Consider the following 27,317-nt stretch of genomic DNA (forward strand, 5'->3'; position numbering starts at 1 on the left):
AAATTATTCCAAGACGATATCTATAACAATTGAAACTGATGATGTTATCTAATAATGTCATTTCATAAAGATTATACAGATGTTATTGTTCTTTGATATACAATATTATAATTGTATCTAAAAAAATATATGATGTTTTAATTAAAAAAACTATATGTATAATTAAAGAAGTTTGAGTTTTGATTGACTTCATAATATTTTACATAGTATTTTACCATATTAGCTTTTACGTCCTCACAATTTTATACATCCTCACTATTTTAGTTAATTTCTTATGTCAATTAGTTTTGTAAATGATAACTCCATAACTTTCTTTCTATTTATCCTTCTCTCCATCTCACAACAGCAATTAATTGATAACACCATAACTTTCTCTCTCTATCGTTCTCTTTACCTCACAAACTTAGAAATTACCTGATTCCAATCATTAGTTGGCAAAAACTGCACTTCTCAAAACTAGTGTTAGTGTCATGTAAGAAATTCAAAACATCAGAAGAAATTTTCAAATGATTTGTAGAGAAATTTTCACAAGCAAATATTGAATTATGAAGGAAATCTTCTTGTGTATAGCCTATTCCTTAGAAATCCTTTGATGGAGAACACAAACATTTTAAAAGCTAGATTGGGGATCCTTTTGTAGACAACACCCTATTTTGTAACCAAGGAATTCATCAAAGGTAAAATTGAAATTTTGAAATACTCTATGAGTAAAAACGTTGTTTGAATCGTTAAATGAACAAGAATCTCACTCTAAAATATAATTGAGTTCAAAACAATCAAAATGACATATCAAATGCAATGATCAGACCATCCAATCAAAACATTATTCCACATCAAGATTCAACGGTTAGTACACATTCTTGCACAATATAGTATAAACCATGTGATTATGAATATTTAATTCTAATTCATCCTTAATTGAATTAATTAGATGTCAAAATCTCAGTGATTTAATTTTAAGACAAGAATGTAATTAAGAATAATAAGAAAAATCTACAAGATAAATTACAGTTTTTTTGTCAATAAAAAATTTTCCTCCTTTAAAAAAAAAAGAAAATAAAAGAGAAATTTAAAAATTAGATTAACATAACGTTGAGGTACGTTTTTTTTACATAAGTCGCATGTCCCAATTTTATTTGATCTCATTTATTCACTCACTAAATGCCAAAATAGCCTCCATAAATTATTTTAGACTTCTACAGCTATTTCATATATCATTAACAAATTGGAACACAAAAGAAACCATCATTATTATAAAAGCCCAATATCTCATATTTCATGTTATTTTATTTCACAATTTGCCCCAAAACTGTCCTTATGAGGCCGATTCATATACTTTATTCCATTTTATTCAAAGCCCATGACTTACTGATCTTGGAAAATATGTCATTTCATTCAGAGGAGCCCGTGACCAAAGGATCTTGGGACAATACAAGTGAGAGGCCTACCATATGACTGGGCAATCTTGAATGCCTAATATCTTCTTAGAAACATATCCTAGGTCTAGGCTTAGTCCAAACTAGTGTTCATTTTGTGTATGAGGTTTAAAATAGTTCTTTGAGCGTCTCTAGTAGCCTTTTTTAACTTTTGTATTGTTTGGAAAGTAAACAATGACATTTATTTTTTACCTACTTATTTTTTGAAATACACTTTCCAACAAACTCTCTATCATTTCTCCATCTCATTTAAATATCATTTCTTCATTCTTTCTTTAATCTTTCTTTGTTCTTTTTTAATCTTTTTTTATTCATTCCCAACAATTATATTTTTCAAATTCCTGACAGCTATATTTTTAAATTTCCCAATAGTAACATTTTCAAATTTTCCAACAATTATATTTTCTCAATAGCCTTTTTTTTAAGGGTTATATTTTTCAAATGATAATATTTTTCAATAGTCATATTTTTCAAAAAGACTTGGTAAATTTCAAGATTAACATAGATATGATAAATTTCAAATTACATCGAATTTTACCTGTAGAAAACTAACATAAATGAAGAGAAATTTCAAATTACAATAAAGACTAAAGACATAAAAATTATTGCGAGCATAAAACTTAAAATTAGATGATCCTACGACTCACTATATCGTTGCCATAAGTGCTCAACGAGATCCGATTAGAGTTCAAAATGAGTTTCTCTATCTCTAATTTTTTCATGGACTGCAATGAACACCGTAAATTGACTAAATTCTTCTATAGGCTCGTGGGCCACTATTATAGGAATGCTTTCAAGCACTTGTTCATAATCAAAGTCTTCTGCTTCATTAGTATCACGTTCATCTTCAATTATCATGTTATGCAATATTATGCATGCCTTCATAATGTAATCAAAAGCCTTTGTTCTCCAAAGACGTGCAAGCCCACAACAATTGCAAATCGTGCTTGAAGAACTCCAAATGCACGCTCTACATCTTTCCTTGTTGACTCCTGAGTTGTAGCAAAAAGACTTCTCTTTCTACCTTGTGGAGCTAGGCTTGTCTTTACAAAAGTGGACCATGGAGGATATATATCATCAGCAAGATAATATCCCATTGTATAATCATGACCATTGATTGAGTAATTCACCGAAGGTACACAACCTTGAGCGAGCTTGGTAAATATAAAAGAATGGTCTAGCACGTTGATGTCATTATGAGACTCAGGTAACCCAAAAAATGCATGTCATATCCAAAGATTATATGATGCTACTGCTTCCAAAATAATTGTTGGCTCACGACTATGACCAATATACTAACCTTTCCACCCCGATGGGCAATTCTTCCATTTCTAGTGCATGCAATCAATGCTCCCTAGCATCCCTAGAAATCCATGCCTTTCACCAACTCTTAGCAACCTAGCAATGTCATTGTTATTTGGTGACCTCAAGTACTTTGTAGAATAAATATTGACTATGGCTTCAACAAATTTTTTGAGACTCTATTGCAATGCTTTCTCCAATTCTCACATATTCATCTGTAAAATCTGGCACTATTCCATACGCAAGTATCCTTAGTGTGGTAGTCATCTTTTGAAGGGAAGACAAACCAAGCACTCCAGCGGCATTTCTTTTTTGAACAAAATATTCATCTTTCTGTTCTAGATTAGATTTAATACATAGAAAAAGAGAACAACTTATTCGAAACCTCCTCCAAAATATGTTAGTAGAATATACTGGTAATTCTGCAAAATAGTCTTGAAAAAGTCTTTGGTGGCCTTGTTCATGATCATGTTGGATGAACCTATGGCTTGGAACAGAACCACGGTGTGATGTTGATGCCCTCTCTCTTTTTAATCATTCTTCTTCCAATACAAGAAACGCAATTATCTCAAAATCATCATCGGAATCAGAGTCATTTAGAAGTATATTACATGCATAATTTGTATTATGACTAGGGGCAGCGTCATGTTAAGGCTAGGGTGGTCCTAGGACCACCCTGACCTAAATATAATAATTTAAAATTTTTTATTTGTCTACCCTTCAAAAACATTTTGGGAACACCCTCAGTTTTTTTCATTCCTATAGAATTAAATTTTGCTCCATAATTTGCTCTACTTTCAAGCAAAAAGAAAAAGGCCCAAAAAATATTTTGAACTAAAATTTGGAAAAAAAAAATTTTGTAACATAGCAAGCTCACCCTAGGGGAAAAAAGCCCAACATCAATCCTAAACAAAACTAACCCCAAACAGATTTTTAAATCAAAATAATTAAATTTTTATTAACTAAATACCCAACCCAAACAGATTCTCAAAAAAAAAAAAAAAAAAAAAAAAAAAAAAAAAAAAAAAAAAACCCAACCCAACCCAACCCAAACCTAATGCACCCAAATGGTAAAGCAAAACTGAAATCCTAACCTAAAGGAAAAAGAACCTCATCAACGACCAAGCACATTGGTGCCTCCGCCTCAAACTCAGCAATAGCAATAGCAACATAACACATCTGGCCATCGGTGACAACAAGATCGGATTAGAGACAAGAGAAAGAGATTGCGTTGGTGGTTGGCCTCGAGCAACAACAATAGTCCCCACACCGCCCCTAGTCCCAGAGCACATTGACATCAATGATGGCGAGATCAGATTAAATATTGCCTTGGCTTGGCCTCGAGTCCTCGGCGTGTTGCCGTGATGCCGCCCCTCAAGGTATTTTAGTTCTTTACTTTTCTCTCTTTTTCTCTATCTCATCTTACATCTTTGCTGTGCTCTGAGAGTAAGAGCGGAGCTCTCTTTCTATTTCTCTTTGAACTGAAAAATGTGATTCTCTCTTTGGAATTGAATAGCTTTATCTTATGTCTAATTGCCTTTATTTGACATTTTGATTTTATCGGTTTGTGAGTTTGTTATTTTGTGTATTGTGAGTGTTGTGTGTTGTGAATGTTTTATATCTTTAATGTTTTGAGTAATGTTGATTGGTTCTTATGACTCTTGTTTGTTGAGTGGGGGATGGATGGGGGCCATAGGGCCGTGGGGTCGAATATTTGAATTGGGGAAGTGGACAGGTAGAGGCAGTAAAGACATAAAAGTGGATAGGCAGAGGCAATAAAGGCATAAAAGTAACTGACCAATACATTATAAAAGACAAAAAATTAAATTATGTTAGGCAGTGGGTTGAGCCGTGGATAATGCACATGGGGTGTGTGCTAATGCACGGTAAGGTGTGTGCTAGACTGCTAGTAGTTAGTAAAGAAAAATAATGAAACAACTAAACAACAATAATTAATAATTTTATTAACCAATACATTATAAAATAAAAACAAATTAAATTATGTTAGACAGTGAGTTGAGCCATGGATTATGCACAGTGGGGTGTGTGCTAGATTGCTAATAGTCAATAAAGAAAAATAATGAAACAACTAAATAACAATAATTAATAATTTTATTAATATTTCAAATGAACTTATAGTTTATTATTTATTTTTTTTGCTAGAATTATTGACAAATATTTGATAAGAAAATCACGTACTCAAGATTCATCTCTTGTGCAAAATTCATTTCTTGTGCAAGATTCATCTTTATCTTCTAAGCGAATTCATGTTGACTTTAACTTTGAAAATCTTCCTTCAGATCCTGGGCTACGAGAAAAGATATCATCTTATCATCCTAGTAATCATGATGAAATAAGAAGATTTTATTTACAAAAAAGCCCTTGTCAACTTGTTCTCCAAGTCCATGATTACTCTTTAACAAATTTTTCTGGAAAGTCCCATCGATTTAGATCCGAATGGTATGTAAATAGAAACCGGTTGGAATATAGTATAGACAAGGATGTAGTATTTTGTTTATATTGCTACCTATCTGGGCAAAATGTTGGTAAGCAAAGAAGATGAGATACTTTTATAATGAAGGGATTCAAACTTTGGAATTAGAAGGAGAAGTTACTATCCCAAGTTGGAGGAGTTAATAGTGCTCATAACCAAGCTGTCAAGAAGAGTGAAGATCTAATGAAGGAAAAGCAACACATTTAAAGTGTAATCAAGATAAAATTGAATATCAGATTCAATTAAATGCAATATTTGATTGCATAAAATTCCTTTTATGTTGGGGATTAGCTTTTGGTGGTCACAATGAATCTCAAGGTTCAAGTGATAAAGGAAACTTTCTTGAGCTTTTACAATTTTTGGCGAATCACAATGAATCTATCAACGAAGTGTTGCAAAAAGCTCCGAAAAATTGCAAGCTTACCCACCATAAAATTCAAAAAGACAATGTGAATGCAATGACATGTGAAACATCCAAAGCCATCATCAAGGATCTTGACAATGAGTTCTTTTCAATATTAGTTGATGAGTTGCGTGATATCTCAATGAAAGAGTAAATGGCCCTCGTTCTTCATTATGTGAACAAAAAAGGAATTATAGAGCGGCTCCTTGGTATTGTACATGTAGCAAATACCCTCACTTTGTCACTCAAATATGCTATTGAATGTTTACTTTGTGAACATAATTTGAGTTCATCAAAACTACATGAGCAAGGATATGACGAGGCTAGTAACATGCAAGATGATATCAATGGTCTCAAAATTTTAATTTTGAAAGAGAATAAGTCAGCATTTTATGTCCATTGTTTTGCTCATCAACTTTAATTGACTCTTGATGCTGTTGCTAAAAATCACATAAACATTGCTGAATTTTTTTATGTGGTTAGTAATTAAGTAACTGTTGTTGGAGTCTCTTGTAAGAGACGAGATGCTCTTCGAGATGCACAATTTGCCAAAATTAAAGAAGAATTAGAAAATAGTGTACGTAGAATTGGGCAAGGTTTGAATCAAGAGACAAATCTTAAACGTCCTGGTGATACATGTTGTGGATCATATTATGGGAATATTCTCAACTTGATTTTGATGTTCTCTGCTGTTATTGATGTACTTGAGATTATTGAAGAAGATGGCATCTTTGACCAAAAAGTTGAAACTCGATCTATTATGAAATCAATTCTATCTTTTGAATTTGTTTTTGCTCTACACTTGACGATAAACATTTTAGGGATTACAAATGAGTTGTCAATAGCATTGCAAAAAAAAAAAAAAAAAAATCAAGATATAGTAAATGCTATGGATTTTGTTAAAATGTCTAAACAATTATTGCAAGTGATAAGAAATGATGAATGAATATCTTTATTGACTAAAGTGTCTTCATTTTGTACCACACATGATATTCCTATCTTGATCATGGATGAAATATTTGTAGTTAGTGGGAGGCCACGACGCAACATCCAACAAAATACAAATTTACATCCTTTTCGTGTTGAGCTATTCTACACAGTCATAGATTTGCAACTTCAAGAGCTTAACAACCGTTTTTCAGAGACGAATATCGATTTACTACTTTGTATGGCTTACTTGAATCCAAGTAATTCTTTTTTGTCTTTTGATAAGGAAAAGTTGATACATCTAGCAAAGTTTTATTCATCTGATTTTCCTAGGATAGATATCTTGACACTTGGCTCTCAACTTCAAAATTACATTTTTGATATATGCAACAATGACTTGTTTTTAAAGTTTTAAGGAATTGGTGAACTTGCTAAAAAGTTAGTGAAGACATGGAAGTATGAGACTTATCTATTAGTCTATTTGCTTGTGAAGTTAGTTTTGACCCTTCCTGTCGCTATTGCAACAGTTGAAAGAAGTTTTTCAGCAATGAAATATATAAAGAATGAACTGCACAATCGAATGGAAGATTAGTAAATGAATGATTGCTTAGTTATGTACATTGAAAAAGATGTAACTTATAGCATTGATAATGAGACTATCATGCAACAATTCAAAATATGAAAATTGTAGAAGGCAATTGTAAATTATATGTATTTGTGTGTTTTTTTATTATTATTGTTGTCAATATATGAATTTCTCTTTTTATTAGATTTTGTAATTTATGCTTCTTAAGGAACACCTTAAGAAAAATTCTCGGAGCTACCATTGATTACGACCCATGGAAAAAATTTCTCAAGTTGCTACCACAAAAAAAAAAACACAATTATTGCAGCATGTGTGAATAATTCACATATTGATACTTAAAAAATCATGCAATATTCACGTATTAGATGTTATGTTTAGGATAGATTATACCCTTAGAGAAGGCATATGCCATTCTTTGGTCAATAAATTTTGCAAAGAGAATTTCCAGTTTATTGAAACATGTCTTGGTGTATTAGACGTGTGCTAAACCAACCTCCACTAATTAGCAACTAGGATCTTAGTAAACATAATATGATCATATGAATTTGGAAACATTAAAAAAGTATAGCAAAAAGCTTTGGCTACTCTACAAACAACTAGAGTTCATTGTATCTCATAACTACAAACAAGATTTCAATCATATTCATATAATTCCATTTCTGTAAAGTGAATTCCACATACCCCCATCAATTATTTAACTATTATATTATTGTAGGGGGACAATTCTAACTACTAAGATGTCAAGTTTGAATATGTTACCAAATAAAAAGTTTGCTTGAAATCAAAGCCGACATTTTTGGCAATATAAACCAATTCGCTTCTAACTTCTCATATTACCATAACACATGAATCAAAATGCATTGAAAAAAAATAAAAGAACAAGAATAAGGAAGGAAGAAAGAAAGGGATTAAGCTCTGTATGAGCTTCACTTTGGTTGACTTCAGACATAGGGAAAAAAGAAGAAGAAGGAAGTTTGGCTGTACAGAGTCTACAGACTTAAATTGATTTTAAACTTAGAGTTCATCTTGTCTCTTTGTAGTTAGGGGCTTTTCTTGTGTACTTCCTTTGATTAGGGCTCTATCTATTTTCCTTGATAAAAATTTCCATACTTATCTCAAAAGAAATATCAACACGATATTTCTGTCAAAATGCATATTAAATGTCCTGTATTTTAGCTTCTTTATCAGTGCTTCTTCCTTGATATGGTTCTTTGTTTTGGTTATATTGCACAACATACTAAGTATTTTACAAACAAATGATGCTTATGGTGTACTTTCGGACCCATATGAAAGATCCCACACTCCATAATTCAACCCTGCTTCATAATAGTCTTATCAATGGAGTCCTCTCTCTCTCTCTCTCTCTCTCTCTCTCTCTCTCTCAATATGTGTCTCTAGGATGTGGGTGGGTCACCGATAGTCCTTACCATTGACCCAAAAAGTTATTATTTCCCTCTCACTGTACGAAGTTGGGGTTTTCTGAAGTGTGGTTTAGATTTTGTTTACTAAGCTGTGTTAAGCAATTGAAATTGGGGTTTTCTTTTGACTTGTGATTTGGGGATTTTCTTTTCACTTGTGATTTTGTTAAACAATACATGTGTAGATTTAGGTAATCTTGTGTAGCCACCTAGTTGATGTATTGAAAATACTTTGTTTTGAGGCCTTGGAAAATGAAAAAGAGCGTCATCTCCATCGGATTAGTATTTTGTTTGGGATAAAAAAAATAATCTAGAACTAGTGTCTATCATCTTTATGAGCCATGCTAATTTAATCAATTATAGATTTTATCATATGCTCTACTTATCAACAAGTGATTGTGCACTCACAACAACCATCTTTTAGAGAAAAAGTGGTCATTTTTATATCTATTGTTTCGCTAATGACATTTATCTGATGCTTGAAAACCCATACATATATCTGTCTATGCTTTTGTTTCCATATGTGGGTAAGTCTTGGGGGGATTGGAGGATATAAGTGAGGAGTTGCCATCCTTCTTCCTTGTGTTCCTTTTCTTTGTAGGCTCATTAACAAAGTTGGATCGAAAACATTGAGCCTTTCATGATGATTGTAGAATTTTGTATTGTCTTAATGTGTTAAACACTAATTTAGTAAGATGATTTCGTACTTTGGCCAAGTTTCCATTTTGTTTATGTAGTATTCTAATGGAATAAATTTATATATTTATATTGGTAATAGTATATGTATTTGTATGAACATGGATATGAATATTATTTTGATGTTCGTGTTTAAATTAAAATGACATTTTGATGTTATTTTGGTGATGGATATGAATGATTTTTTATATTTTGATGTTGATATATGTAGGCTTATGGAGATATGTAAAACTAGTAACAAACAGTTGATACATCAGGTGTAAATCTTTATCTCTATAAACATGCACGGTTGATTATATCAAGTCAATGTACATATTCCATGGAGATGCTAAAACTAATATGTAAAACTAATAACTCTAGAAGATGTGTAAAACTAACGCTAAATAAACATCTTCCATAGTCATAGTAAATATTGAATAAACAATTATTGTAATTACATCAGGCTTATCACCAATATAACACGTGGTTGTAAATGTGAGTTCAAGCTACATTACAAATTAGTTCCATTTACAAAAATGCTAAATACAAACAGGTGAATATGTCACATTCCTCCCTACAAAAGAATTTAGACGACAACAAAAACCATGTTCACATACTTCTTGAATCAATGTTTACGCATTGTAAAATCCCTCCAAATTCTCTTAGTTATATTATCCATAATCTAGCCTATTTCTCTTTGTACCCCTTAAGAAAATTCCTCCATGGGTCGAGGATTGGTACTACCACCTACTAGAGTTGCTTTTATTAGGGAAGAAATTATTAGTTCTATTAGGAGAACTGCTTACGTGGTTCTCCCTGACCTTCCAACCAATAAAATGTTGTTATTTATGCAAATATGACATCATCTGGTAATTTTTATTTTTTATTCCTTATGCTGATTAGAAAGCACACACATACATTTGTATAAATGTCATCTTATTGATCAGGGAGGACCACATCAACAATCCTCCCGGTGTAAATAATAGTTTCTCCCATTGGGGATCTGATTATTTCTTGTCTTGCACTAAGCATTCTCTCATCTATAAAATGTTACAACACAATAATACTCCCAAATTTTTCTTGAACCAAACAACCTCTAAATATTCTCCCAAAACATTTAGAGCAATTATCCAAGGTATACCTGTGCCCTAGGTCACGAGCATCCCTGATGCGTTAGTGTGGCCCCACCCAAATGGCATTTATACGGTCAAGTCAGCCTCGCAATACATTTTCCAAAGCAAGAAAGTTCCCAATGATAAACCTCTGTGGAGTTGGATTTGTAAGCTTTTATGCCCCAAAAGGATTCAATTTTTCATTTGGAAAGCCATGCGGAATAGGATTCCTACTAGACAATATCTTGCTTTTTCTCGACCCTATATAGGTGACCGATGCCCTCGATGCAACTCTCTTGAAACAACGCTCCACATATTGAGAGATTTCCTGTGGGCTAAGGAGGCCTGACATCATTCACCGGGTATCTTGTCCCTTAATTTTTTCCAATTGCCATTATAAACATGGTTAAAAACCAATTCAACAGGTAATGCTGTTATCTTGACCCTGAACCTTTCCTAGAAGATCTATTTTCCTCTTTTGTGTTGGAATCTATGGCTAGCACGCAATGACCGTATATTCCGTAATCAATCGAGCTCCCATAATAGACTTGTTTATAAAACAGTTTAGGCAACAATTGAATTTTATTATTTGGTAGGCTCGAAAAAATTGTCCTAGGTACAATATATCTCCTTGTTATATAGCCTGCACCGATTGACCCTGTTATTAAACTTAAAACGGATGAAAGCTTTTTAGGAAATTTAGAAAGGGCAGGAGCCTGAGGCCTTTTACGAGACAGTTTAGGAAAAAGGATTTCGGGTTTTTCTTTGAATCTGGGCATTAAGTCCAATAATGCTACAGAACTGGGTGCAGTTTGACAGGGGCTTCAGTTGGCTTGGGATTTGGGATTTAAATTTATCCACCTTGAAGTAGATTCTATGATAATCCTAGGCTGGTTAACTGATGAGAATGTTATTTTCCCTCCTAATATGTTTCTTTTATTATGTGATTGCAGGAGCCTTATGGTGCAGGATTGGGAGGTTTAGGTGCACCACATATACCGTGAAGCAAATGAGTGTGCCAATGAACTTGCAAAATGAGGAAACCACCAACAACAAGTTTTGATAATATATGACGCCTGCCCTACTTTTGTGTACCCATGTTATATAAGAGACATGCTAGGCCTAGGGACTAATAAACAATGTACCCAACGCGGACTTTAGCTGTTGTTGTATGAACAATATTTATTAAATAAATAAAGTCTCTGTTTCTACCCAAAAAAAACAAAAACAAAAAAAGCAGCTAACTTAAAAGTGGGGCTCAGAGTTGAGTCATTAAAATCGCACAAAACACTCTTCAAACTACCAAACAGGCCCTAAATTTGTATTGAGTCCACAAGCTTTTGCATCTCCAATGTGGGCTGCAGACATGAAATTTTAGAGCTCTCACTTCTGGGGAAAGCTGGTTATTTTTACAAACTTTGGGCCGAGTAAGATCAGCTTCCTGTGGGCCCTTCCCCTCTAAGCTTGTGAGGTGGTGAGGCTTCAGAGTAAAACCAAACCGACTTTAGACCCCTGATACTTCCATACGATTCTAAAAACCAGATAACAAGGTTCAAACTCAATAGAGTGAATACCAAATTTATATAGCTGTCTGAACTTTGATACCCAAAAACAGAAAAAAAGACATACGAGAATTCCGCAGAGTTTATGTTATGACTATGAATATGGCTTCGTCAGTTATTGTCCATAACATGTGCTCCATTGCACTAAACTCTCCAAAATGTTACAAAAATGAAAATTTAACTCTCACCCACTCCCAATTTCTTTCCTCCAAATCCCTTTTGAATTTAAACAGACCTTCTTTGCTCTCAACTATCCATATTAAGAATCGTACAATCCAATCATCTCGCTCAGCAGCATCCATTGTCTTCGCTGCACAGTCCAACTTTTTGAAAGGTAAGCTTCACTCACTTTTTTTTTTTTTTTTTTTGGGATGATTTTTGAATTTACTGAATTGATCTTATCTGGGTTTGCGGACTTTTTGATTATTTCTGAATTGGTTTCATTTGTCTCAAACTGGTTAATAGGGATAATTTTGTAATTGTGAGCAAGCACTCTAATTTAGTTACTGCTTGATAATGGTAATCTTTTTAATGGATTCCTATGGAGAAAATCTAGAGCTTGTGCAACTAAAGAATCCCATGAAAGTTTGATGGGTTTTTTTGGTTACATAAGATGTTGAAGTCACTGAAATAAGATGTTGAACAATGCCTTATTAGCTGCATCCTAATTTGGTCAAAAAAATAAGCAAATTGATTGTCTTCAATATAAATATGAAAAAGTTGACCCTGCATATTTGAATAAGCTGCATTATATTTTTGAATAAAATTTCGATGGAACAATCTACTTTTGAGTACTTTCTGATAAACTGACAATCACGATTGTCTTGTCACTTCTACATGCAAATGCTTTAAAACTTGCTTGCCAATATCTGTATCCAAGCCCTCTCCTAAAAAAGTGCTTCAATATAAAATGACTAATACATCTAGTTTCCCTTTTCAATTACACCCTTATTAATGCAACTAAGCACTTACATAAGGATGATTTCACCCTAATAACAACAATTTCTACCCTCTGTCCCTGTTCGCTTTCTAGAACCTATGGAATTATGGAGGGTCATAGTTGTTTGAGTTTTATTACTAATAGCTAGATTTTTTCACCCCATCAATTGTTATGACACAGTTGGGAGCATGATAAAAAAATAACACACTCCAATTTATTTCAAATATGAAGTTTCTTAGAGGAGAACAAAGGAAAAACCTCTTCATTGATGCTTAATCAAGCAAATGTTAAATTTCTCAAAAGAATGTAGAATCAAAAGGGAGTTGTTATTGATGACGAGAGGTGAGACTTTTTTATAAATCTGTTATAACCTTTACTTATAAGGGAGCTATAAAACCCAATAAACTTTTAATCAAGGCCCTTATTTAAGTTTAGCCAACGAACTCTAGCTCAAATTGCACCATAAGAGTGGATAAAGGTTTTAGGTTCAAAACCCACTAGGTATGTGTAACTTATCAATAAAACAAAAAGACCCCTTAATTAAGTTTAGTCCTGTTCATACATATCAGCAATTAAGTTTAGTCCTGTTCATACATATCAGCATAATTTCATAATTTAAAATATTTGAAAAGACTAAAAGAATAGTATTGCTCCTGCATCATGATGTCAGTCAAGTTCCATGGATGGTCCCTCCCCTTTCACATATCATGGGGATTGAGCATAACTTATTTAAGGTTTAAAATTTAGCTAAGAGCCAGTTTTACTTTTAAAATTAATCTTAAATCTCGACAGAACATGCTTTTATCCAAGAGGCCTAGCTAATATTGATGGGCTGGGTTTGTTGAAGTAGGTTTTGCTGAATATCTCTGTCTGATGTGATGCATTTGTATTATCTAAAAAGCTTTTGTGCCAACATTGAATTTGTAGTAGGTCATTGTAAATCAGAGTCAACAATTAAGGTAGCTTTCTGCATTGCATGAGTTCCTACTTCCTTTTGCTGGTATGTTTTGATTGTGCTAACTTTCATTTTGATCTTCGTCAAATAGTTATTCAAACGGTGTGGAAGGTTGGAAAAGATGGAGTTGAGGCAGGAACCAATTTGGTGCCCGTAAGTTTATTTTGTTTCACTTCCAAGTCTACACTAACAAACTAATTAGCAGTTTTATGTATGATTGAAAGTTTGAAACCATCCTTTATTTTCTCAATGGAAGATCTAAATTTTTTTTTTCTACATCTTTCTAGGATTCTGTACCCAGACCAATAGCAAGGATTTCTGTCACAGTAGTTGCACTGACTGTTTCACTCTTTGTACTCAAGTCTTTCCTGTCTACAGCTTTCTTTGCGCTGGTATTTTTTCTACTTCCTTTCCATCTGTAAGGATTGATGATTGCTTATTCCATTTGATCTTTACTGCTGCATATTCTGCATATGAAGTGTACTTCTTATCTTTTAAATGATTGCAATTCAAAGTTAATGCAGTTGGTTTAATCTAAAAAGAACTAGCAGATTGCTTTTCTGGGGAAAGCTGATTCTATTTTAGCTTGATTGTGCATAATACTCATACAATAGTGTTGTTTCAGTAACTTACAAGTTTTTTCCTTTTTTTTTACTGATTTTTTACTTTGGAAGCAGCAGTACACTATCTCTCTTTTAATTATTAAGTTCTTTTTGCATAAAATGCGTTTTTTAGATCAAAAACATTTATCTCTTAGGAATAAACATGTGAGTTTGCAGTGAGAAGCTTACCTTTGCCACTCAACTCAAAGCTGCCAAGATTTGGGTCTCAGGCACATGTATCTTGATTTGCATGGGGATAAGTCCATGAACTCAGAAGCTTCTTACACTTTAGTCCCAGGGACACCAAAAAAGAAAAGGACTTAAGAGTAGGAAGATATGTGCTTCAGGTCTGTTGATATTTTCTTAATTAAGGAAAAATTTCTTAATCTTACCAAAAAAAAAAAAAAAAAATTAAAGGTGATCTGTCTTTACTGATGCAGGACAACATTGGGGGGGAGGAGGGGACTACAGTTTACACTACTGTAGCTGTATTGTTTGCAGTACCATATTGGCCTAGTATATCTAATGCTAATTAAGGGTATTTGAGTTTTTTTTGGTTTCTTTTTATAATGCATGGTTAAGATTAGTCTAAATGAAGGGTTGTGACTAATTCTTTCTAGGGTTTCAGAGTCTTGTCTACTTTTTTTTTCTTTTTTTAATAACTTAGTGAACTTTTCTAAAGAAAAACCCTTTGGACTTGCCTCTAGCTAGAAAACCTACAGGCAACTAACCCTACCTGCCAGAACCAATTGTTGGATAATCCAAGGGCATTAAGCCTTAACAAGCTAAGCATTTTATGTTATGGATGGAAGATTTTAAAGCCATTTTGACCTCTGGACCTTTTGACATCAATGAAAATTGTCTTTGGTTTCTAGGTTCTTTGTAGAACACTAGGGTTTGCTTAATGAAGCACTCAAGAAGTTCTCTTTGTTTCCTTCTGAAAAACATAGACTTCAGTGGAAAATTATAGTAAATCATTCTCATTGCACTCCCAAAAAAAGGAGTGTTGCAATAGATTGATAGCCAATGTCAAAATTTAGTCGCATTATTATGAATGGGACATTTATAGACATAACTTGGGGCATTCCCTTCTAGCGATTCATGTGACCGATCTCAATTTGTATTTTGAGAATATATAACTGATCCCAAAATTTTGGGACTAAGGGTTTATTTGTTGTTATTGCTGTTCTTGATTGCATCACTTGTTGCGAAGAGCCTTTTACTTCAACTAACACCTCTTGGTGTATCCAACGAGACGTCCAGGATTCAAATCTCCCCTTCCTTTATTATAGCTATTGAATTATCAAACTAAACAAAAAAAAAAAAAGTTATTCACCTTTGGGTCAAGATGATCTTCTTGAGTATGCTTAAGTATTAAACATGTTTCAATCTCAGAATTTGTGTATTTGGATAAATGGGGTTTGTTTAAATTGAAAGTAAAAAAAATTAGTAAGTAGTGAGTTTTATCTAAGAAAGAGGTTAAAAATATTATTACTCATACAACTTAGTATGGTGATGTCTGTAAAATACAACACTTCTTTCATACAAACTTCATAATGAATAACACATACTAAAGAGCTTAAGCTTCCTTTCAAATTTAAGAGACTTCACCACCTGAACTGCATAAATTGAGATAAACACAGCAAGTTCCTGTTAGTCTTTTGAGAATGAAATTAACAACTACGACTTCAACCGAAATAGTCTACTCCTTCAAATATAGGCAAGATCCAGTCACCTGCGTGTGACTGGTGGCATGAGAAAAATGAACTTATAATCTATGACCTCACCACCTTGTAGCTCGTGCAACACAATTTGCCACGCAAGGGATGGCCACTGGTAGTATAAACTAAGAAAATATGCCTGATTGCAAATCTTGATTTAGAGTCTTGGCCTAGATTAAAAAGTGAGAAAGTGGCCCTCTTTTCTCAGTTTTGCTTCAGATCACTGATCTCTTTGTGAGTCTCACTAAATATGCTTCTCAAGAATTTTGGTTTCTTTCTACACCTTGCTTAAATCAGTTTCCTATCATAATCAGGTTGTGTGGATTAGAATATCTTGGCACTACACCTGGGTTATGGAGATGAAACAATATATCAATCTCTTTATACATCCAGTAATATGTTCCTCTCTCAGTCAGTCCAACACTCTGCTAATATCTTTTATACATATTTTCTCTTTGAACTATTATTAGTATGCTCACATACGTGCAGTCATCCATTCATTTGGTAATAATACTCTTTTCATTTGTTTAAATCGGAAATTCAACTCCCATTATGATTCTTGTGGAAAAATATTTAGTACTCTTTTAGAAACATGTATAACACAACTAATTGCCAGAAACTCTCCTAAATATTCACTTATTTTACTTCTGATGACTCCTTAATATTCACTTCTGACTTCTGAGATGCATTGGTTATAGAAAGAATTTTTTATATCTATTTTCTTTATGTTATAGAAATAATTAAGGCACAATTCTTCAAAAGTGGACTATTTTGAAATCAGTAGTTCACTTTTACACTTCCAAATTTAAAAAATCATCTCTCAATTAATTTTATTCTGTTTCTAGAAGGGGCTGAAGGAAAAGATAAGGTAAGAAAGGCATAGGGGATGGGGTATTTGTCAAAGTTTCAAGTAATGACATGATATAAGAGTCAATGTTTAAAAAGTGATTTTTCAGCATCAAATTTTAATGGCGAGAAGTAATACATTTCTTGATTGCAGGCCACGATGGGACTCATATATTTCGCATTCATAGCCTTGAATAAAGATGATGGGCCAAAAGGGAGTGGAGGGCCTGGAGGCACCACCTCTACAGAGGACTCTCTAGAAGAAGCGAAAAGAATAATGGAAAAGTACAAGTAAAATAGGCAAAGAGTAAGTATGCTGGTTCTCCATTATTCAATTTACATATGCTACTGTTTTCTCCTGTAAAGTTGTGGCAGACATGAGGGAACAAGAAAGGAATACAAGTATACCTTCTTTTCTTTTAAATTGCTTGAATCATATCTCAACTTTATAGATGCTTCTATGCTTTGCCAAAATCATATCTTGAGTTCTGCAAAGCTTTATAGTATGTCCAATGTTTTTAAGTTTAGTCAAATTGAGCTTACATAATCTCGGATGAATCTTACTACAGATACAATGTCATTTTCTGTTTATCTTGCATTAGAGTTGCTGTATGGGGGGGAGTTCTAATGCTATGCATACGCAAAATGGTCTGTGCATATTTTTGTTAATTATTATTCAGATTTCGGTATTCCTTCCATTAGAACTAGCCCATCCCCTTTCATCACCTATTTATTTTAAGATGAGGATCATTGCTGTTTATGCACTCATGTAGAACATTACCAGGCAATCCAACACCCAATCTGCCAAGACAATAAGCCTAGTCACGTGTATTGTACTATTGTTTCATTTTTTCAAGTCCATCCATAAGCTTTGCTCTAATATGCTTTTGAGAATGGTCCAGCTAACTTGATCATCAGGCTGCTATCTGAGTCTACATTAAAGCAGTCATATCATAAGATATAAAATGAATGCTTCTTTTTCTAGAAGATCCGAGTCATGATTAGGATGGTCAATTGTTGTAACGACACCAGCAAGCATACAATCATACTCCCATCTTTTCTTTGAAAAATTATAATATAAAAATTTTCTTGGAGCTCTTGCCAAATAACAAAACAGGTGGGCCATGATTTGTCAAAAATTGGTGGACACAGCAATAGAGAAAATCTAAAAGTTTGATTGGCACAATGCGGACAAAAGGATTTGGTTATCACTTATTTGTCACAATTCAATTCTTGATAATTGTCAAAGAAAGATATTCGTTTCCTGTCACAATTTGATATCATGATCTCAACATTTTCTTCAGTATTTACTTTCCAAATTGCCCCATAACCTTCTGTTATCTGATCAATGAACTATCTAATAGGTTCTCCATAAAAATTCATTTACTTTTCAAAAGAATGTCGTATTACTGTGTGTTTAGATTAGCTGGAGGTGAAAATATGGTAGAATTTTAAGCTTAAAATAAACAGATTATACAATATGGAAAATGAAAGTGGCTGGTACAAATTTGGCAGTTCTATACAACTCAACTTTCATTTAGATTCCAGAAAAATACAATACCTCAGCACCTGAATTAATTCTCAAAGCACAAGTTCCTATCATATACGATGTATGTATATGCGTCTCAGAAAGAGAAGAGCACAACCCGGGCTTTTGGTGCACATTATTTCTATACAATTACATTTAAACGGCCAGAGGATGGCCCATTCCCATAATACATAAAAGAATCCAGGCACTATTACACCCACGATAATTTTACAATAAAGCTTACCATTAATAATTTGCTACTTAGGTTTGTTGTGAAAATGTTTTTTTTCGTGACTTTATTCATAAGAGATAAATTAAACCTGAGAATCCAGATTCAAAAACCTGTATTTATTTCTTAATTCTGTCGAAAACTCTATTCTTCCATACTAATTATACACCGCAAACCCTCTCCCTTCAACATGTACTCGAAGGCCTTATTGATGTCGGAGAAAGGGACCCGGTGGGTTATAAATTTCTCCACTTCCAATTTCTGCAATGAAATTTTTTTTAAAAAAATAAGGTATTTTTTTCCTCTTTGTTTCTTCATGACATTAGACAAGTATATAAAAACCCAAAACTCGTTAAAGCATGAGAAAATGAGAGTACCTTGTTCATGTACATGTCAACAACTGAGGGAAGGTCAGTCCGAGGTTTGTAGTTTCCAAAGAAAGTTCCTTTGAGTGTCCTCTCATTAAGCACATTAATGGGCTTGGTCATGAACACCGCATCCTTGTTCGGCACTCCTACGAGCACAGCTACACCCCATCCCTGCATTAACCAAAAAAACAAGACTCAGGTTAAAGTTTGACAGTACGAGTCTGGAGTACCAAGCCAAGTATTGGCCTAAAACTAATACACACACTCCAACTATAACTACTAAAACTATAATTAAAAGAACAGGGAATATTATAAGCAATTTCTGAAGGACAGCAACTTGGTACTTTCAGAGTACAGCGCCATGGTATTCCCTCTTTCCCTCTTCTCATATAAATGATAATTTCCATAATGAAATTAAAGAAGACATCTACTATTATCTGACAGGGGGGAAGCATCACATTGTTGTACTCATAGTATTGAATAATTATCATACAAAGAATAGGACATTCAAGCTACTTTAGTTTACATTGTTATCATAGAACCAACCTAATGTCAGACCAAGCTCTATCTTTATTATTACCAATAAATAAGATGAGTTAATTGTTAAATTATCTAGAAAACATACATCATGAACACACTCAAAAGCAGAGATCATGCAATTGATGTTGCCGGTGCACTCTATACTCCTGTCAACTCCACCATTTGTCATCTCAGCAATAACCTGAGTAGTTACAAGGTATTAGGAATCTAAAATATGACTCACTTATACTACGGAATTCATGCAGCAAGATACTATAGAAAAAGTGAACTTCAGAATGCAGAAGAGTTTTACACCTCTTGAACTGGTCTGTCATGGTCCTTTGGATTTACAAACTCAGTTACTCCAAATTTCTTGGCTAGTAATAAGAGAGAATCATAAAGCTCAATATCATGGAAAATAAAAACTCAATCAACAAAAATGATGAAAGAGTACCTACCTTCCTCATACCTCTTGGGACTCAAGTCAATCCCAATAATCCTTGATGCCCCAGCAATTCTTGCACCTTCAGCAGCCTAAAGAAATAGAACAGAAATAAATTAAAGTGTAGAAAGGATCCAAATCTTACAAAAAGAATAAACAGAACAAAGATTTCAAACAAAATTTTCCATAACATACAGCCAGCCCAACAGCGCCAAGACCAAAAACAGCAACTGTAGATCCCTTCTTTGGTTTTGCAACATTCAAAGTTGCACCTAATCCTGAAATTAAAAAAATTTATAAAAAAAATCAGATTTTACATAAACCTCTAGGTGGAAGTTTCAGATGTAATACAGAAATCACCAACACAAGATTTCATTGGACATAAAACCTGTTGAGATGCCACAACTGAGGATGCAAACCTTATCCAAAGGTGCTAGCGGACTAATCTTAGTTAGGCATCCTGAATGAACAACAGTATACTCACTGAATGTGGATGTACCAAGAAAGTGATTTATAGGAGTCCCATTGATAGAAAACCTGGATTTTCCATCATTAAGCATAACTCCTCTGTCTGTATTTATTCTCAGCAGGTCACACATATTGCTTTCCTCAGACTTGCAGTGCCTGCAGTCCCCGCACTCTCCAGTGAACACCGGAAGCACATGATCCCCAACTTGGAGGTCTGATACACCTTCCCCAACGCTTTCTACAACCCTGTTAGAATAAAATCTTGGCAATGAACATGCTATTGCATTTATAACAAACTAGAGTAAAATACATAACTGTAAAAATTCATCAATTAAGAAAATGAATGAAGAACAGAATCAAGACTCAAGTTGTAATTAGACACTTCACGGGGACAAAATTATCCTTTTTTTTTTCTAGTAGTCAAATGCAGGATTTATGTGCTTGTCAGAGTTGTGAGCATGCAATCCATCTTGATGATGTGAAATTGCTGCAAATTCTTTGTTCATTTCTTATGATGACTTGTTTTCTTCATAATGAATCATTTCATCATGTAACACCTTCATTCTAGAGGATTTCTGCTTCAAAAGCTTCTAAGATGGTAAGATATTCATCATGCCTGCGAGCTCCGGCCACCCGGGGGACGCTTTTAAGATAACCCATATAGGGTTTGTTTGGATACCGTTTATTACTGAAAACTAAAAATACTGTAGCAAAATAATTTTTAAATGCGTGAATAGTACCATGGGACCTAGTTTTAAAGATAAATTTGCTGAAATCCGTACTTATGGGTCCCGTAAACAGTGCATGGGACCCACACAAAAATACGTAGACGTGCACGTCTGTTGTTTTCAATGCAATCCAAACATACACATAAGTATTAAATGAATAATGGGATTAATTGGCAAACTTGTCCGTGTAGCCTGCTGCATTACTTGAAGACTCATACTACTGCAATATTCAAACATAACAGAACTCATGGACATAGATCATGGTTAATTCCATCAAAAACCTAAGATTTCTCACTCAGAAAATTTGCTTAGGGAATGTGGCACTCAGTGTAAAGTATTACTAATTAAAAACAAATGTGCCATAGCAAAATAAATCTACAACTTACCCAGCTGCTTCATGGCCAAATATTCGAGGAAACAGTGGAGTCTGGCCCTGAAAATTAAAGAAAAGAGAAAATGAAAAATGAAAAACAAAAGAGAGAGAAATTAAGTGCATTCTCAAAGGATTAATAATAAAGCCAACTCAAATTGTTGTTTCAAACAAGAATCACCAAGTTTACGCCTTTGTTTTCGTAGGAAGAGAAATTAAGGCCAGAAGGTATTGATTCTATTAGATAATTTAGATTCCATGATATATGAGTTGTAATGACAATCACAAACTGGACAATTAACTCAATGCATTCAAGAAGGAAACAACGGACGCCACTTTTTTTATAGTATAGAGGCCAACTGCATCTGTTGTAACCAATACATCAATCTACTTTTGGAACAACATGGAGGTCCAGGAGATTTTCGACTACCATATTCCTAAGTTAATCTTAAATTTCACTTTATTGTGAATGGCTGAACCAAGACATCTCTATCGAATTTAGAGTGAGAACTATGCAATTTCATAACATAGGACTCTGTAGCAAGTAGCAACTGTATTCTTTTAAAGAAATATGAAGAAAGGAAACCATTAGGAAAAAAAAAATTGATACAAAAACATGTCATATCCAACCTTGGCCTCCCAGAAGTAGAGATCGGTACGGCAAAGTGAAGTATATTTGATCTTGATCCTCACTTCCATGGTCTGTGGTGGAGCCACCTCCACTTGCTCTATCACCAGTGGCTTCCCTGCCTCCCACGCAATGGCAGCTTCAAATAAACATGTACAAAATTACACCTCCAATTATAATTCGAATACATTGAAAAAAACAAGGTGAAAAAAAAAAAAAAAAAAAAAAAACTGAGCACATACATAGTCCTAAAATATAGTGAACAAAAAACCCACTTGGCCAAAACAAAAGATTCTAACCACCAAAAAGCACAGAAATAATAAAATAAAAACAAAAAGTAAATGCATGATAAAATATAAAAGTGTTCATACCTTTGCAGGGAATCACAAGGCCAGAAGTAGCAGACATGGTTGGTTCAATTTCAGAATGAATGAAGCGAAAATGTTTCTGTGTGAGGAGTTTAGAGTTATGAGCATAGGAATAGGACACCAAAGACCCAACCGCTTATACATTTATATACCACTGTGCAAAGATATTTTTTTGATGACACTGTACACTGATATAACTTACGGTCAAAATGGCCAAATATCACGAATTTTTGAAATATTTTGTAAAAAAACACTGTTTCGAAATTATATAGGAAAATACCACTTTTTATGGAACTCGAGTTTCTTAAACTTGAGTTCTTAGGAGTTTTGCCACCGTGGTGCTACTGAGGTGGAAATTGGGCCATTAAAAAATGCTTTTTTTTTTTTTTTTTTTTTTTTCTAAGGTACTCGAGCTTGGTGAGCTCGAGTACCTTGTAAGGAACTCGAGTTTAATAAACTCGAGTTCCTTATAACTTTTTTTTTTTTGTTGTTGGGATTATTGACAAATAAACATAAACATAAAAATAAGTAGCTTTTTTTTTATGTTTTTATTTATTTAAATAGAAGCATTGTAAAATATAGAGATTTTAATTTCAAAATATGAATTTAATTTCTACATTAAGTAAAAATGTTCATTGTTTTCTCATAAAATTTTTCCCAGGGGCGTTGCCCCCGGACCCCAAGAAGCTTGTCCATGAACACTCCGACTTGGGCCTGTCAACCTAAGCCTCCAAAAATCTCCCATTAAAAACCACACAATATTATTCGAGTCGTCAACATGAATCAAATGATACCCTTAAAGTGTGGATGAAATGTTTTATAATGCTTAGATTTATAAAAGATACTAGTGAAAGTTCCATGCGTTGCATGGCTTTAATCCTGAATTTTCTTTATATATTTTTTTGAGAAATTATAACTAAATGAGTTATTATTACATAATTTTAGAATTATTTTCTAACTAAATGAATGATTATTATAATATACACATGCATAATTTTGTATATTTGTCCTTATATATAATATCTTTAATTAAGATTATCAATAAAAAACCTTTCTAATTTTTTTTATAACTCCTTATTTATTAATGAAGGAGATGATTTGAAACTCAAGCAATTAAATCTTTTATAAATACTTGCATATTATTGTTACTTGCATATGCGTAAGTTGCAACTAAAAAAAACCCACAATCTATTAGTTCTACTAAGGTGAGTTTGGTTCAGCTTTTTCAAACAGTTCTTTTGGAAAAAGTGGAAGTTTTAAAAAGTAAAATATGAAACTGAGTTTTTTTTTTTTTTTTTTTTTTTTTTTTTTTTTTTTTTTAAGTAGCATGTTAGGTAAAAACTATCAAAAAATGCTTTTTGACAAAGTTAAGTGTTTGGCTAATACTTATAAAAGTGGCGGTTTGATTTGTAAATTACCAAAAAAGACAAGATATATATAAATATATATGTTTTAATTACCTCTCTTTATGCAAGTTATGGACACAATATTTTTTCAAAAATTTCACAATAAAGTCTGCATGACAAGTTGTTAATGGTAGGAAAAAATATAATGTCACTAATAGGTCCAGATGAGAATTAATAACAACTTACTGTGAAAACTTTATAACAAGTTGTTCACTATCTTTTCTGCGTAAATTATTTTCTGTTTACTATTTAAAAACTGTTCACTATTTTCTCATAAAATACCTAGTGAAATCGTGATTTCTAAATTTAAAAGCCAAATCTGAATGCTTTTTCATGTTTGAATTTCACAATAATCGAATCTCTTTTTCTCTGCATTGATAAAATATGTTTCTACATTAATAAAATTTCCTCTCTGCACATCATGTTTACTGTATATTCGAATTTGCTTACTGCATTCATAAAATTTGTTTTCTGCATAAACTATTTCTAGTATTCTGCATAAAATTATTTTATGTTCAGCATTATTTAAAAAATTGTTTACTCTTTTTTTTTGCGTAAATTATTTAATAATGTGTTAAAGCTAACAAAATAACAAATACTTGAATATAAAACAGCTTCCTAGAGGGTAGTTGTCAATAATGATCATTCACCAGAATGTTATTGATATTACTCTGTTTATTCAAAATCAAGAACCCAAACAAAGAATTGTCATTTTGTAGTTTATATAAAGGCAGAAATCATTAGAATGAACAAATAAATGTGAATCATATCTAGAATGAAATTTGTATGCAAAGGGAAAAGAGAATGAAACAAAAAACAAGATAATCACCTAAGCCATGGACTCGTTGTATTTGTTCCTAAGGTTCTGAACCAATTCAAATTCACATCAACATTGACTACCACAGTTACATAATTTCTTGATTCAGGACAACCATTGCATCTTTAATGGCTTGGGTAGAACCACCAAAGATGGCATCCATGACAGATTACTATTCACCAGCACGCGTGAATAGATTCCAGACAAATCAAGACAGTCCAGACAGATGTTCAAAAGTTACTACTGTTTACTAGCATGCGTAAAAAGAGATCTGATAGATTCCCGAGATCTGATAGATTCCCGAGATCTGATAGATTCCCGAGATCTGAAAGATTCCCAGACAGACGCAGACAGACTACTACTCATCAGTACTAATTTCCATACCACCGACAGATTAACTTGAGTTAAATTTACCTACTTTACCATGGTTCATTTCACCTATAAAAGAGACGGACTACAAAGACAGAAGACAAGTTTCTAAGTTTCTAAGATTCTAAGCGTTTAAGTTCCAAGTTTTAGAAAGCCTTTTGTAATAGCCTTCCCTCTCCCTCAAAAAGACTTTTGTACTCTCTCCCCCTCAAAAAGATTTTATGAATGCAGTAAGCAGATTTGAATATGCAGTAAACATGATGTGCAGAGAGCAAATTATATTAATGTAGAAATAGATTTTATCAATGCAGAAAAATAGATTCGATTATTGTGAAATCCAAACAAGAAAAAACATTCAGATTTGGCGTTTAAATTTAGAAAACACGATTTCACTAGGTGTTTTATGAGAAAACAATGAACAATGAACAATTTATGCAGTGAATAGAGAATAATTTATGCAGAAAAGAGAGTGAACAATTTTTTAAATAATGCTGAATAGAAAATAATTTTATGCAAAATCCTAGAAATAGTTTATGTAGAAAACAGTGAACAATTTTTATGAGAAAACAATGAATAGTTTTAATTAATGCAGAAAACAAATTTTATGAATGTAGTAAGCAGATTTGAATAGATGTACAGATGTACAAATATTCTGGACTTGTTGAGAAATTTGATTTCGTTAAAAGTACAAAATCATGAAAATTCATTTAGTTATTGTGTACATTAGATGTACAGATCATTCGAATTTGTAAAAAACAAAATTTAGATGTACAGATCGTTCGAATTTGATTTCGTTGATTGTATAAAATCTTGAAAGTACAAAATAAAATTGTGTAAATTAGATGTACAGATAGTCTGAATTTGTTGAAAAGTTTGAATTCGTTAAATGTACAAAATCGTGAAAATTAAATGGAAAACTGTGTACTAATGTATTGATCATTTGAATTTGTTGAAAAATTCGAAATCGTTGAATGAAGAAAATCGTGTAAGCTCAATGGAAAACCAAAGAACGTACCAAATTGTTGAGCAGCACATGCAGCATTACGAACATCAGTGTAGTAATGGTGGACAGCTCACCCCCAAAATTGATGCATAAACTTTACAGGGATGCTCTGCATCCTTGAAAATGGTGCATTACAAAGGGTTGCATATCTGTGTATTCACGTGGCAAGTCCTTACTTTAGGAGCCATATGGTTTTTTTGTGAAAGAGTGGTTGGTTTGGATGAGTCTGTATGTATTGAATTTATTAATTTTTGCTACAAGTAATGTACAATAAATCTAATTTGGGTGATAAGTGTTATGTGTTTAACATTTCAAATTACACAAATATTGGAAACATTAACATATCTAACTGGAGGCATTTCACTTCCTAAGGTGTTTCCTACATTACAAAGCAGAGGACATTGTCCAACCAAAGCACAAGAATCATATGTAGCAACAAAGAATAGTAGGGAAAAAAATGACACAATGATTTCATATAAACTTAACCAAAACTAATGAACAGTTAATCTTTAGATTTGTAAAAGTTGAATGTACATAATCATCAGTTGTCTTATATATAGTTAGAAAATAATTCTAAAATTATGTAATAATAACTCATTTAGTTATAATTTCTCAAAAAAATATATAAAGAAAATTCAGGATTAAAGCCATGCAACGCATGGAACTTTCACTAGTATCTTTTATAAATCTAAGCATTATAAAACATTTCATCCACACTTTAAGGGTATCATTTGATTCATGTTGACGACTTGAATAATATTGTGTGGTTTTTAATGGGAAATTTTTAGAGGCTTAGTCCATGGAGCGGAGGCTTGGGCCGACAGGCCCAAGTCGGAGCGCTCATGGACAAGCCTCTTGGGGGTCCGGGGGCAATGCCCCCGGGAAAAATTTTATGAGAAAACAATGAACAGTTTTACTTAATGTAGAAATTAAATTCATATTTTGAAATTAAAATCTCTATATTTTACAATGCTTCTATTTAAATAAATAAAAACATAAAAAAAGCTACTTATTTTTTTTTTTTTTATGTTTATTTGTCAATAATTAAGGAACTCGAGTTTATTAAACTTGTGTTCCTTACAGGGTACTTGAGCT

The 27,317-nt window shown here is 33.0% G+C and overlaps 2 protein-coding genes across 3 annotated transcripts in view; one reads left to right on the plus strand and one right to left on the minus strand.

Moving 5' to 3' along the window:
* The first annotated feature begins 11,858 nt into the window (after window positions 1-11,858).
* Window positions 11,859-27,317, plus strand: part of LOC126698739 (uncharacterized) — an 81,451-nt gene continuing 65,992 nt past the window's right edge. Inside the window, exons 1-4 of one of the 2 annotated variants that reach the window (XR_007646574.1) lie at window positions 11,859-12,249; window positions 13,902-13,963; window positions 14,098-14,202; window positions 17,134-17,387. Coding sequence is in view for 1 of the 2 variants with exons in the window: in XM_050396155.1 (XP_050252112.1) it covers window positions 12,006-12,249; window positions 13,902-13,963; window positions 14,098-14,202; window positions 17,134-17,274 (552 nt within the window). In the remaining variant the exon portion in view is untranslated. Of the gene's footprint in view, window positions 12,250-13,901; window positions 13,964-14,097; window positions 14,203-17,133; window positions 17,404-27,317 lie in introns of those variants that run through there. The other variant, XM_050396155.1, reaches the window with a different exon arrangement.
* Window positions 18,495-27,317, minus strand: part of LOC126698738 (alcohol dehydrogenase-like) — an 80,194-nt gene continuing 71,371 nt past the window's right edge. The window contains exons 2-11 of the mRNA XM_050396154.1: window positions 22,631-22,706; window positions 22,262-22,398; window positions 21,648-21,694; window positions 20,454-20,779; window positions 20,261-20,343; window positions 20,082-20,157; window positions 19,939-20,000; window positions 19,730-19,825; window positions 19,114-19,275; window positions 18,495-18,997 (exon numbers count right to left, since the gene is read on the minus strand). Coding sequence (XP_050252111.1) covers window positions 18,881-18,997; window positions 19,114-19,275; window positions 19,730-19,825; window positions 19,939-20,000; window positions 20,082-20,157; window positions 20,261-20,343; window positions 20,454-20,779; window positions 21,648-21,694; window positions 22,262-22,398; window positions 22,631-22,667 — 1,143 coding nt within the window. The 5' untranslated portion in view covers window positions 22,668-22,706 and the 3' untranslated portion in view covers window positions 18,495-18,880. The remainder of the gene's footprint in view (window positions 18,998-19,113; window positions 19,276-19,729; window positions 19,826-19,938; window positions 20,001-20,081; window positions 20,158-20,260; window positions 20,344-20,453; window positions 20,780-21,647; window positions 21,695-22,261; window positions 22,399-22,630; window positions 22,707-27,317) is intronic.

Source organism: Quercus robur, chromosome 9 (assembly GCF_932294415.1).
Source record: "Quercus robur chromosome 9, dhQueRobu3.1, whole genome shotgun sequence".
In the NCBI taxonomy this organism is placed as follows: Eukaryota; Viridiplantae; Streptophyta; class Magnoliopsida; order Fagales; family Fagaceae; genus Quercus; species Quercus robur.